Raw genomic sequence first — 13,625 nt, 5'->3', positions numbered from 1 at the left:
TTTCCCACTAGTAGATTCAGCTTGCCATGCTTTGTGCACCTTGATTTTCCGTGCTTTCCTTTCCCTTTTTGAAGCGAAGGCTTTACTACACTACCTCATAACGATTTCGCCGTGCTTGCGGTTTTGACCTTCAAGTGAGCCAGAGGTCAAACCCCTTATGGTGTGGTTCGGGTGTCCACCGATATATGTGAGACAGTTACTACGCCATTTCCTTTCCTCAAAACCTAGGCCGTCGCAGTGGCTCAGTGGTTATGGCGCTCGGCTGCTGACCCAAAAGACGCGGGTTCGATCCCGGCCGTGGCGGTCGAATTTCGATGAAGGCGAAATTCTCGAGGCCCGTGTACTGTGCAATGTCAGTGCACGCTAAAGAACTCCAGGTGGTCGAAATTTCCGGAGCCCTTCACTACGGTGTCCCTCATAGCCTGAGTCGCTTTGGGACGTTAAACCCCAATAAAACAAAACTTTTCTCAAAACCGGTTCGGGTGTACACCGATATATGTGAGACAGTTACTGCGCCATTTCTTTTCTTCAAAACCAGTTTTAAAACCAATCTTCAGCTTTCTTCAAAGCAAAGAAAAGGCGCATAACTGGCCCCCTGAGACGGTGGACACCTCAGTCAAGCTTTAAGCTCTGTGGGGTGGCGGTAGTGACAAATGTGCACTGCATGCGTTGGCATTCACAATGTTGTAGCAGAAACGTGGCACTGAATCTACAGACTGTCGGCGTTCTTTGTGTTCATTGGCATTAGCGTTGACAAAGCTTTTTGAGGAAAGGAAGGCGTATAACTGGCTCCCTGGGGTAATGGATGCCTAAATCGCGCTTTTAGGTATAGGGCAGTAGGGAGAGAGATGCGGGCTGCATGCATTAGCGCTGACAACGTTGTGGCAGACATGTGCCACTGCAGCAGTAAGCTGGAGCGTACATAGTGTGACCAACCTCTCACAATCAACCATTAATTTAACCGCCACCTGGCAGGGTGGGTGCGTTGCCTATATCCAGTGTGCAGAATGAACTCAACGTAGAGGCCAAGACGCGTCTGCTTACACAATACACGACAGCTTTCGCTCTCTAACTAGGTTCAGCAGTAGTTGAACCGCAGCTACTTTTTTTGTTTCCTTGTTTTACCTTCATGCTTCCAAACCAAATGAAAAGCAATAAGTTGCTCATGTGCATTTCACCTGAGCCCAATTTCTGACATGCATCTCTTTGCAAATACACTTTTTGCAGAATACATCTGGTGAAGGCACAGCCAAGCCTGGTGAAACAACCGTTGAAAACGGTGGCCACCGCAATGGCCGGCCAAGGGCTGTCGAGAACTGCTATGAGGACATCCGTGCAGTCAGGCTTTCTTCGTGATCACCTGGACAGACTACGTGTCCGACATTCAGGCCTTCCACTCTCTCTCTCTTTCTTTGAGAGAACGCTTCATTTTGTCCTGCTGCTATGCTGGCTGGATAAACCATCATGAGAGCCTTGATGCTCACATCATATAGTGGAACATGATGACAGGACAGTTCATCGTCTAGTGATTATGATAACACGGTGGTTTCAAAGAATCTGCCATGTTGTGTGCGCCTCGCCAAATGCTGTATTGTAGCTTTGATGAGGCCAATTTTTCTCTGAAAATGGCATGAAGAAGGTTGTTACCATGACACTTTGTCAGTGTTTGTGGAAAATATTTACCATGTGTTTAATTTTCTGACGACAGTCTTGCATGAAAGCCGACTTTTGGTTATCTTCATGCACATTACTGTAAAAATGGAGTACAGTGTCATGACAAAATTTTTACATCTCGCAAAGTTTTCACCATCTCCTAACCTCTGTGAGAATAGCAATTGTAGAACAACTACACAGCCCATGATAAAAAGCACTGATTTAGTGCCTTACATCTTGCAGAACTAGTTGTCATTTGTAACATCTGGAATGGTTTTATTGCATATGTCTCAACATGCCAGGCCAGTGTATGTGCTACATGCTTCATTCTTCACGTGTTGCATAATGTGCCTGCATGCAGTGGTGAGGAAGGAGATGAGAATTTATGCTGTGAATCTTACTAGCACTTTGAAATTTGCTGGTTTTGTGCAAACCCATAGTATTTACTGTGCAAAAGCCTGGGAATCGCAAAGGGAGCAGTACAGATTGGCTCTACACACAATGTGGCAATGGCACATCAGTGACTGTTTGGTAGTTTATAATAGGACATGTCACATTGTTATTTTTTTTTGGTGCTTCCCATCGCTTTACACAGTTCACTTCCTGAACAGCATTGCTATTTGCTGAAAAGCTTTTTTCAAGTGTTGAAAGTATGTAGTTGTAGCTTTGAAGCAATACTAATCAAGCAATGGTCCAGCCTACTACATGTGCACAAAGGTTGCATAGCTCTATTTGTGGAGCATTTGTGCTGTTGAGCTGACTGGTGTTATGCTTAGCCTGTGTGTGTCAGTTTGTATGTAAGCTCTGAAAAGGAAGGCAGCAAGAAGTCAGAGTACTTAAAAAGATCAAATTTAAGAAAGCAAATGCAGTTGCTTTTTGTGTGCAGGCACTAGCAGACAATATTTGATGTCATCACACCTACTTGTACATAAATAATATGTGATAGTGAAGAAAGCTTTTATGACGTACATGTTACGGCATTCCATTTCGTTGTTACAACATGTTTTGATGGTGCGTCTCGTGGATTTTTTTTTGTGTGTGACTTTTGTTATGCCTTGGTGTAGTTTACGAATAGAAAAACCTAATGAGGTGATTTCACCAAACATGACCGTGATATCACGCAGAGTGATTTTAGTTGTGTGTTTTAGCTTTTACATATGCTATGTTCAGATATTTTGCGCATTTTTGTATGGCATTAGACAGGTTTTTCTTGGAGAACACAGCAGTCATTGTGATATGCAACGGTATTCTTGAAGGAGGGTATACATTACCACCACTGCAATGAACATTCCAGTTAATAGTCTGTTTTTGTTTTAAACCTTGAAAGAAAGCTGCAGTGCACCAGTGTGTAAAGGTTACAGGTCAGACAGAAGCATCCATTCTCGTACATAAACGTTGCTTGTTCATGACTCTTATAACATACGCTACTCTGATTTGCACTGTGCATGAATTTTGATTGCAAGCTTAACCACTGCTTTTGATATGGATGCCAGAACCAGAGATTTAGCTGACCGCTGTCAGCAGTACAATGAAAAAAGCGGGGAACCCACTAGAGCTGACGTGTGTCAGTGAATCCGATTCCTTTTTCACTGCAATGGTGGACGTACACCCTCTAAAAAAATTACTGCTTTTTTTTTTTTTAACTACAGACCTGTAGAGTCATACAGTCCAGTGTTCATACAATAATAGTAACACGTGATGGTACGTGCAATGCCCACAACAAAGTGACCTGTTCCAGTCAAGCTCAGAGATGTTATTTTCCAGAGAGGTATATGTGCTATTTTCCCTCTTGCACTGAAAAGGTGTACAAAATGAAGCAGGACTACCTGTCACACTGTTCAATTCGTTGTGTGAGTGGACGAATTTTGTACATAAACAATGCCTGTGAACAAAGAAAGCAGCAGTTATACCGGTGCTGTGCTTACATGATTTATATTGAAATGCAGAGCTGTAAATAATGCAATTTTTTTTAAAATAAAGACATGTTTCTTCAAATTCTTTATTTACTACATTTTTTTAGTGTATTCATATAGAAGGTGGTGGCTAACTACTATACCAGGGTGGCCAAATCCTGTTCTGGTGAGGGAGTGTGTTGTCGGCTGTGGTCACCATCAGGCCACACCTCATGCCTGGTTATGCAATTCCATCAAAATGCTGATTTTTTTTTTATCTGGTGGGGAATTGCGCGACACCAGGATTCGAACCGTGGTCGTCTTGCATGCGAAACAGATGCTCTATCTCTAAGTCATCGCTGCATCCCAACGACATCACTGGCTAACGAAAAGGTTCAACTTAAATTTAGGACAATGCAGCGAGCTATAGAAAGCAAAATGATAGGTGTAACGTTAAGGGATAGGGAGACTGTAGAGTGGGTCAAGGAAGAAATGTGAATTAATGACATCCTAGTTGAAATCAAGAAGAAATGGGGACGGGCAGGGCATGTAATGTGAACGCAAGATAGCCGGTGGCTGTTAATGGTAACGGGCAGGATTCCAAGAGAAAGCAAGCTTAGGAGGGGGCAGCAAAAGTTAGGTGGACGGATGAGATTAGGAAGTTTTCGGAAATAAGGTGGCCGCAGCTAGCGCAGGACCAGTTAATTGGAGAGATATGGGGCAGGCCGTTGCTCTGCAGTGGGCGTAGTCAGGCTGATAATTATTTTGTTGCAGGATTGGACACTTTTATTCACAAGTGGCAATGAATTTTCGCTGGCCAACTGCTCTGAACATTAATGCCTACTTCATGCATTTAGTTGCATTACAGAACTCAGCTCTTCACAAAATACTGAACTGCAAAGGATCCTTGTTCATTGAGGCTTGCAGAAAACATAAAAATCAGACCAGCCTTAGCATTTCAACAACCTGCAGGTTTCAGATTGCTGGTATTTCAATCATTCTTTCAAGAATGAATACAGACTACTAGGATGAAAGAATTGTATGCAAAATTTTCATGCGTTCTTTCTCTCAACTGTACAATAACCGAACAAAACATGGTAAATGCCTTTGTCAAAGTATACAGCCCAGCAGCTTTGCTTCTAAGCTGTGCAGTGGAAATGTGAGTTTCTCACCCCTTAGAGAGATTTTCAATGCCAACTATGCCAAACGAGCCTCACTGCATGGCCAAGAAACATTTATCAGACAAACTTCTGGACATACAGTCTGGAAATGTCAAGCAGAATTTCTTCTTTTCTTTTGTTAAAACTGAAGGCAATTACATGCCAATTTCAGAGACTATAGGTGCGGAGAGAAGTAAACACTGCACAATACGACATTACTACTCCACCCACCTAGCAAAAACTGGGACCGTACCTTTGACAGGCCTTGGCCTGGTGCGATCATAGTTACAAAATATATGCCTGCTCAGTTTACTCTCGTTTCCAGCTAAACACGACAACAGCACCAGTGCCATAGTATGTGCTGCAGTGCAAGTTCCACGGCAGTTTTACAAACAAACATTTCAGAGAAGGAAAAAGCATAACACCATTTTAATCAAATTCCAAATTCTCTCTGCTTAACCGAGGTGGCTCTGACAGGAGGGATATTTAGAGAACAGCACCTTGCACAAGCTGAGAACTGCACAAGATCATGCCAATGCTAGCGTAGCCATGAACTTGAAATACACATCTCATTAATTAAAACAGAGACCAATATGCGGCACACGACTGCATCACTGTGGTTGCTGGTTACCAAAGGCACACCAGTGCCATATGACTTCGTCACAGTGCAAGCCATTGAGAATGGTGAGCAAATGGAGTGCCCACAACAGTAAAGATTGTACTATAAACCAAGCTACACCTCCTGCATTAGAACTTGTGCATGGCAATGTGCATTTTATTCAGCAAGTGTTCCTTATAGTTCCAGTTTCAGGGCATGACTGATACTGTAGTCATCAGCTAGCAACTATTCACAACTTCACCTCACACATGTACCATAATGCATGCTCTCCTGGCAGTATCCTATGCATTGTCGAAACCTCTACTATGCAGGTCTCCATCAAAGGCAACAGCTAGAATTTCACTGCAGCCTGCTGCAAATTGGGAACGACATTTTGCAAAAGCAAGTGTATTTGAATATTTCTGCTGTCCTGTCCAATAACACTTCCAAGACTTGAAGGGTGCACATGCAGACTCGCCACTTATGCCACTGTCTTTCATCCACATATGCCTAGCGACCTACATGCAGGACACCCCTTTTTTACGCAATAACTAAAAAAGCTTAATGTGTAAAAGCTTGCTCCAGCTAGCACAGGTTCAAGAGAGTTTAAATTTTTCCTGTGCAAGGGTAGTGATGTGTGCATTCAGAAAGATCCGCCAGTGTTCTTTAGACGCCACTTTTGGAATTTGGCTCTATCAACTACATCGCAATTCAGCAAGAAAAATCATTTTTGCACATTGTCAATGAAAACCACTGGGCATGATGAGAAATGAGATTTTAAAGTCGATGTCAAATGTTTGAAGTTAACAGCATTAACAGGTCGCTAATTTGCCTAGTATCCTACATTGTAGGACTGCTCGAAAGTTAGCGTTCATAAAAAATGTTACCACCAACAAAGGGATGATTCTGAATTGTCAAGTGAAACAAACATTTTATATAAAAAATATTGTAATTTTTTCAAATGTGCGAAATTTTGGCATATAAGGGTTAATGTCTTTATAGTTTGCTATCAAGAGAACAAAGTCAGCACTCAAACACTGAAAAATGTTTATTAGATGTAATACTGTGAACAGCACACATCGAAAAGCAACATGAAATTTGACAGTGATCCTCTGAACATTTTCTTTCAACTTACAGTGCCAAGCTTAGAATAAAGTTCAAAGCAGCATGATGGACTAAATTTGAATTATAAGTACAATTTGAATGGCAAGAAGTACTTGAAGGCAGGCCAAAAAAACTCAGAAGCAGAAATTTTTTTGACTGCTTCAGTGCAATGTATACATCATTCAGAACCCTAAGGTTTACCTATAACCAGTGCACACAACCACACAAGTAAAGTGCCAGCACACTTCAGTAAGTCCTCATATACATAAAGAATTGCTAAAAAGAGAGAACATGTTCTTGAAGAAAGAAAAATAAAATAGTTTCAGAACGAAAAGCCGCTTCCTTTGGAAGCAAGCCTGGCTGCAGCATCTCCTTCTGATTGTTCCACATGAAATCCTGTTGGCTGACTTTCTGAGGTGCCGCCACCAAGGCCTGGAATGTGGTCATAGGCTTTATCTAGTTTAGCTCCGCTGAAGTCAAACCCTGGATTCTCAATCTGGAACTTTTCCAAATCTAGTTTCTTCATCATCTCGTGCATGACAAGTGGGTCAGGCTTGTATTGTCCATCAAGCAAAGATTCCCATACTTTTTCTGAGCTGGCAGGTTCTGTCTTGACAAGCAAAATCAACACTCGCTGTTGCTCCTCAATGGTCCATGTTGATTCATCAGCAACAACAGTGCGGTGAAGATCCCCAGAAAAGAGTTGCTTGCCATGCACGGTGCAAGACATGTGCCTGGGAGTGATCTGGATTCGAACATCTTTGCCACGTGTGCCTTTAGGCACCTCAACCTCAACAAACACCTCACCGATGGTCTGCCACCAGCGACCCCAAGGGGTCGGGCAGCTGACAGCACCGCTTCGCTCGTCGAAATGGGAAAGTGGCATTTCAGAGGACTTCCATTGACAAGTCAGACCTGTTATATACAAAAAAAGATGAAAAAGGAAAAATTCACATAAATGTACAAAAATGCAAATTTCTCAAATTTAAAATTACTGACACTCATGAGCAATGGCTACACACTTGAAATCCCAGCAACATTTTCTTACGCAGAAAATTTCTGCCGTTACTGTAGAGCATCGCCATACAGCGAAAGCATTCACTGTTTTGAAAATAGTTGTGAGTACTGTGTACACAGGCAACATGTACTGCCATTATAGAACAAAAGCAGCATTTCCACACTGAGGTGACTACTGTGACAGCAGTATTTGTAATTGATGCCTGAACAGTGGAAAATTCAGAATGTGAAACTAGGACCCCATTTTGTCATTGTGTTAGCATTAGACACATCTTCATAATTTGTGAACTAAATCTAAACACATAAAATAATGGCCAAATAGTAGGCAATTAAAGTGACCTTGAACCACACCTCAAGCATGGCAAATGAACACATTCAGTGCACACAGTATGTGACCATGAACACCTTGTCCAAGCTACACAGTCCTATGTAGTGTGTAGCATTTGCAAAATGAAGTGCAATGAAAGCTTTTCCTTCTAGCTTTCCACTGCACTCATCTGTGTGCTGAACCTCTTTTGTTCCAAAGTTGAACATCTAAAGGAACATTTAAGCGTGAAGGAAAAAAAACTGCTTTTTCGGAGTGCAAAGAAAGCTATTAGGACATCTCTCCTCTTTTTTTTTTTTTGCAAACCTGATTTTCATTGATGGTCTGGCCATACTAATTAAAACTGCCACTTATTTTGAGCCACCTTACCAAATCGTCACTGCTGTAGTTCTGTATTTGGTCTGCTTCTGGCCTTTTTTCCTTTCTTTACCATCATATGGTTTTGAACATACGCTGTTGTCTAGATTTTAAATCAGGCATTGTTTTAGCCTCTAGCTGCCTATTATGGCCTTCTTGGGAGCCTCTCATGAAAACTTATCCAGACAACACCAAACCTTCTGAAGATGTCCTCAAATGGTAGAAACGTCCTCATCCCTCACAGGACGTCCTCAGGGCCTTTTGAGTGCATTAGCCAAACGCCCTAAATAGGATGTCCTCAGTTTGTAGCTGCTCGACGATGAGCGGGTGAAAATTTTAAAAATGTCTCAGAAACGTCCTCTCGCAGGACAATACTGAGGAATTGTACTGAATTTAAATCACGCCTGCTTTATCTCGCACATGCAACTCTGATTACATAAAACGTCGTTTAATTAAAAGAATTTTGAGTGCAGCAGTGACATAATAAAGAGAATAATTCTGACCCAAGATATGGTATGTCATCAGGAAGTAATTATAATTCATTTGATGTTTAAACCAGGGCTTATCCACTTCATATTTCTGGTGAGGTTGGTCTTAGATTTTCAGCCCACAGTAGTTGTACTTGTCTCAATATGACTGCCATTGAGGCAGCAAAATAAACTCGAGAGAACTATGCATATACTGCACAAACAACAACCCATGGGCACTGACAAAGGTGGTGATCAGAACAGTCAGTCATGCTAAGCATGGGGGCAAACTTATGCAAAATTAATTTTTGTATGAATCCAGCAGAAAAAAGGAAAAATAGATCTGTTTCTCAAATTCTCTGAAAGCACATGCCCACAATAAGCAAGCAAATGATAATGTGCATTCTCTGCTAAATCATCATCTTATGTTCTGAAAACCGATTAAATAGGTCCTCTTGGGCAACTCTGAGGATTTTCTGAGGATGTACTAAGGCAGGACGACCGGACCAGATGAGGACTTGTTGAGGATCAGTGGAAGACATCCTCAAAAAGTCTCAGGACGTCCTGAGTATACTGTTGTTGAGTATGTGTTGTCAGTACCTACACCATGTGTACAGGACTACTATTGTTAATCTATTTTTATCTCATGTAGCACTTCTCTCAGCCCCATTCCCAACACGTCCAGCACACTTAGCAATCACATGCAGGAAGCAAAGATGCGACATGCTGAGGCCGTTGCAGGTGTTCTACGACCAGTTAAAGAAACAAAGCAAAGGTAGAATTAAAGCTACCGTGACACAGTAAACCCCAGCCAGTTCCCAACGAAAACTAGGTGTGCCAACTGATCCATCACGGCTCAGATCATGATGTGTGAGGCAGAATAGCAGAATATAGCTACAGAGGATTTTTTCCAGCTGTACCAAACCAAAACTCACGACATAACAGATTTGACCGCAAGAAATCAATAAAAGGATGCAAGCTGATCTTGGTGTGACAGTAGATGAAATACGTAAAGCTTGCAAACTTATTCGTGTTTCAGCGAATTTCTGTCATTGTTTGCGTGCGTATCAAAAACATGAAATGATAAAAGTAAATGTGCAAATTTGCAACCATTTTGCACATCAAAACAGCATACGAAGTGTGCACTATAACCAACCAGATGGCCCTTACCACTTTGTTAAAATGTCCGCAGCTTTAACTGCACACATAAAGTGCAGGATGTTAGCGCCTGAAAAGTTTACACACAGTTTGACAACCACAGGTCATGAACTCATCCAATTTTTCCCTAGCATGCAAAATGAACTGGAGTAATGAATAACGAAACGTAGCTGCTTACGCATGCATGACGGCCAGGGTTAATAAGGAGCCTGTGATTTTAAGTGCGGATTGCTTGCCACGGATGACAAATAGCAGCTGAAAAATCGACACAAGCAGGCAGTCTCCAACTTGTGGTGAAGGCAGGGGATTTTTTGCTTTCTGTAGTATGTTAAGCGAAGTTATGGCTTTCAACTTACATGAAAGTTAACGCAAGCGCATGTCGTCGGAAAGTATAATGCGCGCCTAGATGTAGTACGAAAACCAAGTGAAGACCGCCTCGCATGATACACAGTTTATTCAGTGCAGAGATGTCGGCCTAAAGGCATGATCACTAACAAGTTATGAAACATACTTTGTTTTTACGGGGTTTAACGTCCCGAAGCGAGCATCCAGCATTTCGCCTCCATCGAAATGCGACCGCCGCAGCCGAGCACCATAACGATTGATTTTTATTGAGAAATGTGGATCAGCCTTTCACGCCGTATTTGCGCCTTAGTGCGCGTTGTTTTAGGTTGCCCATGCAGCGCTTACACACCTCAGTAAAAAAAAAAAAAAAATTAGAAACTCAAATAACCGTAACTGTTACTTACCATAGACACCAGGAATATACAACTACAACCCGTCACACACGACTTGACGCTTAGCCACTTTTAAAAACCAAACTTCTGCCGCCGCTGTAATAAAATATCATTCAAGTAGCAGCATACGTAGTACGTAGAATACGTACCAAGGAATGTAGGCGACAAGCGTGCAGTAGTAGCCGCACCGGCCGCACAGCACCGCCTCATGCAATAGTAAAATGGCAAAATGAGGCGATTAGGCTAGAATTCAAGTTGAACCATAATTTTCTTAAAATTTATTATCTATAAAAACATTAATTCCGAAATACCTTTAATGTCACACACGTTCGCATTCAGTGGCGGTAACGAAAGTAAACAAACACAGCCAGTTTGGTCTTGGTCAGATGACGAGAGAGAGGGCAGGAAAAAGCACGGGAGAGAAGTTAGTTGGCAAGATGGCACCGTATGGAGAAGAAGTTGAACGGTATGGAAACAGAATGCCCGTCCGGAAACACAGACGCGACAAAAGCGAAATTAGTTGTTGCCTCAAGTACCTCATTTTTGGCTTCAATGTGATCTTCTGGGTAAGTCCCAGTGACAACATGCTTTTGTTGTCTTGGTCTCGAAGCGCCACTGTCAGTATTGTTGAGCACTTCAACCCTGTGCATTGCTCGGGGCACGGGCTCCGATGCTGGCTGTTTGAAGCATTTGTGTAGGTGAACTGTTGTCCATGAACATCGTTGGAATTGCGGTTTAGGATCGTTTAGCCGTCCGCGCTTTTTGGTAGGCCTAGTACCCTGGGTTCAGCTCTCGTTCATGCTGTCTTGCTGGATGCAATAAAACAAAACTTATCAGGCTTAGATTACATATTCTTGTGACACTTCTCCTGGGCAGCAAACAGGTCTCGTCATTTCTGACGCGTCTTGCAGTCGTGTTTACGCGAACGCGAGTTTCGGCAGCTGAAGCTCGTGAGCGGGTAGCCACGCCTTCATTCCATCGAGAATATTACCGCTCGGAAAACGGAAACTTCATGAAATGTTTGGGTACCGGAAATTCACGCTAGCGTCGCTTTCCTTTGAAGCCAGTGACGCGCTTGGGAGGGTAGGGATAACGTCATCACTGCGCCATGTAATAATAGATTCTGATATCATGGCACGCTTTTGCTCTGATCAAAAGCGACCTAGGGACTGTACTGGCTTGGTTATGATGTATTTTTCTGAATCTTCGCAATGTGCAAATGGACTGTGGAGCGTAGTTTCTGCACAAGCGCAAGGTGTAGACGGAGCTCACTACGGCGTTTTAATTGCTGGCGAAAATTGGAGGGGGGGGGGGGGGGGGGCGTAGTTTGGGCCTGCGGAACCCTATTGTTGAATCGGTTGCGCCTAAAGATAGCTTGATTCCTCAATTTCTGCTGATGCAGTCATGAAGACAGGTAAAGTGAAATATGTACCGTTTACTTGGTCCTGCGCCTGTATTTCGCCCGCAAGGCCAAACAAACGATTTAGGAAATTGAGAAGGGGCTTATCTGAAGGTGGTGTTTTTATTACAAGTTCAACTGCATGCTTGTTTCGAGTTGAAAAATTCTGCATGGATGACAAACTTTGCAGTGTGCAATAGGATGCGGGTGACGGTAGCAGCAAAATATTGTAAGCAGCTGGGTATCTCCGCAGACAGAGGTGAGCAAATGCCAAGAAATAACTATACTGGACTCACTGCCTGATATTGTCCCGAGACCCGACCCACAGCCTCCTTGGTACACATTTCCTGCTGTATGCAATTTTATATTGACACACATTCACAAAATGCAAACCCCACAGGACTGTATGAGAGTTTTCTGCAGTAAGTGAAAAATACGAGAAATAGATGTTTACATAATGGTTTTAAAACAGCACTCTGTTTGAAGCCCATTAATACAAGGGAAATGAGTAAATAGTCACGCTGCCTTAGTGCACTTCAGTTTTCACTGCAGAATGTTATGCCATTGCTGTAGCTGTAAAGAAAAACACTGAAAAAAATGTTATCCGCACTGACTCTCTCAGCACAGTCGCAGCACTACACAACATAAATGTAGTTCAACCCATAATAGGAGACAATACATTGTGTAGTAGTGTAGCTGAAACACAAGGACGTACAATAAGTTCTGCTGAGTTCCTGGGCACGTGGGAATCGGCGAGAACGAGGCATAGATACATGTGCTGCACGTACCCATAATGGTAAAATAAAACGAGTAAACATGCCTCATAAAGATTGCATGAAGTTTGTACAGAGTGAACAGAACAAAATCACAGGCTTCATGGGACAGCGAAGTAAACAACAAACTGCACTTCATGAAGCCCATCTTGGGAGAACGGAAATCATCAGGATTGTTTACATGCCTTAAAATTCCGAGAGAACACTACCCGAAGTACGAAAATATGCAGAAAAGAAGATTGGAGGGGACACTTGAGCTCTGCTTTAAAGGTATAACGTGATAGCGTAATGGGTTGATTTCCATATATACAGACGGTCATTCCCTACTTTACATTCATAGATCCCTGGGAGACCTCATACCCCTCCTGGCGCAGTGGTGCAGCGGTTAAGCGATGCGCCTCTGCCCTGCAATGGCAGGTGCTCCCAACGGTGGGCCTTGTGCGGCCCAGGTTGCTCTTCCCGAGGGACCAATCGTTAATTTAACTGCCTCGGTGGGCAGTTTGCGGTGACGCCGCAAGGCCACGTGACCTAGGTGGCCCACCTGCCTCCTAGGTTGCTCTCTAGGGACCATCTGCCTATGATTTTTCGCTCACAACTCCAACATTGGTTTTCTGGAGAGCGGTGCCTTTAACACTTTCACGTTAAAGGGACACTGAGGAGAACCGTATCAAAATTTTTTTGTTAGCAATATCTGATAGTTCGGCATTTCATGGCTTTGTTGACGCTTGTCCGGTAGCGAAAGATGCATTTATTTCAAAGAAATTTGGATTCTAAGTTGAAAAATTTTTTCCCGCCGCTCCGATTCAAACTCGAGAACTCTTATGGTGACACGGAGCACTCTTATGACGACACAGAACGGAGTGACGTGAAACGTGACTTAAACGGAGACTCCGTGATTTCTGGCGGCTAGCGGTGCGGTCTAGCAGCTGCTGAAATGAAAGCTACCGCCGCCGCACGTTGAAGGCATCTATCGGGGTCGCCACCG

At 43.0% G+C, this 13,625-nt stretch overlaps 3 protein-coding genes across 6 annotated transcripts in view; 2 read left to right on the top strand and 1 right to left on the bottom strand.

The window, feature by feature from the left end:
• Positions 1-3,648, top strand: part of LOC144114707 (Ig-like and fibronectin type-III domain-containing protein 2) — a 181,472-nt gene extending 177,824 nt beyond the window's left edge. For both annotated transcript variants that reach the window (XM_077648606.1, XM_077648607.1), the window contains one exon: positions 1,228-3,648. In XM_077648606.1, the coding sequence (XP_077504732.1) occupies positions 1,228-1,356 (129 nt within the window). In that variant the 3' untranslated portion in view covers positions 1,357-3,648. The remainder of the gene's footprint in view (positions 1-1,227) is intronic.
• A 2,685-nt stretch (positions 3,649-6,333) lies between these two features.
• Positions 6,334-10,857, bottom strand: LOC144114710 (nudC domain-containing protein 2-like). 2 transcript variants are annotated; one of them, XM_077648612.1, is made up of 3 exons: positions 10,780-10,857; positions 10,618-10,673; positions 6,334-7,322 (listed from the first exon to the last, which is right to left on the bottom strand). In XM_077648612.1, the coding sequence occupies exon 3, from the start codon at positions 7,291-7,293 to the stop codon at positions 6,730-6,732; it is 564 nt and encodes a 187-aa protein (XP_077504738.1). In that variant the 5' UTR covers positions 7,294-7,322; positions 10,618-10,673; positions 10,780-10,857; the 3' UTR covers positions 6,334-6,729. The 2 variants fall into 2 exon arrangements, with proteins under 2 accessions (XP_077504738.1, XP_077504737.1); XM_077648611.1 differs by lacking the exon at positions 10,780-10,857 and having other exon boundaries at positions 6,590-7,322; positions 10,481-10,618.
• Positions 10,840-13,625, top strand: part of Tsp26A (Tetraspanin 26A) — a 47,477-nt gene continuing 44,691 nt past the window's right edge. Inside the window, exon 1 of one of the 2 annotated variants that reach the window (XM_077648609.1) lies at positions 10,840-11,034. In XM_077648609.1, the coding sequence (XP_077504735.1) occupies positions 10,855-11,034 (180 nt within the window). In that variant the 5' untranslated portion in view covers positions 10,840-10,854. The remainder of the gene's footprint in view (positions 11,035-13,625) is intronic. The other variant, XM_077648610.1, reaches the window with a different exon arrangement.

This window comes from Amblyomma americanum, chromosome 1 (genome assembly GCF_052857255.1).
Source record: "Amblyomma americanum isolate KBUSLIRL-KWMA chromosome 1, ASM5285725v1, whole genome shotgun sequence".
In the NCBI taxonomy this organism is placed as follows: domain Eukaryota; kingdom Metazoa; phylum Arthropoda; class Arachnida; order Ixodida; family Ixodidae; genus Amblyomma; species Amblyomma americanum.
Note: the sequence above shows the minus strand (reverse complement) of the source record. Positions and strands in the feature narration are given on the sequence as shown.

Bases quoted from the DNA above. Each gene is read 5' to 3' on its own strand.
- LOC144114710 (XM_077648612.1), bottom strand. From the start codon at position 7,293: ATGCCACTTTCCCATTTCGACGAGCGAAGCGGTGCTGTCAGCTGCCCG.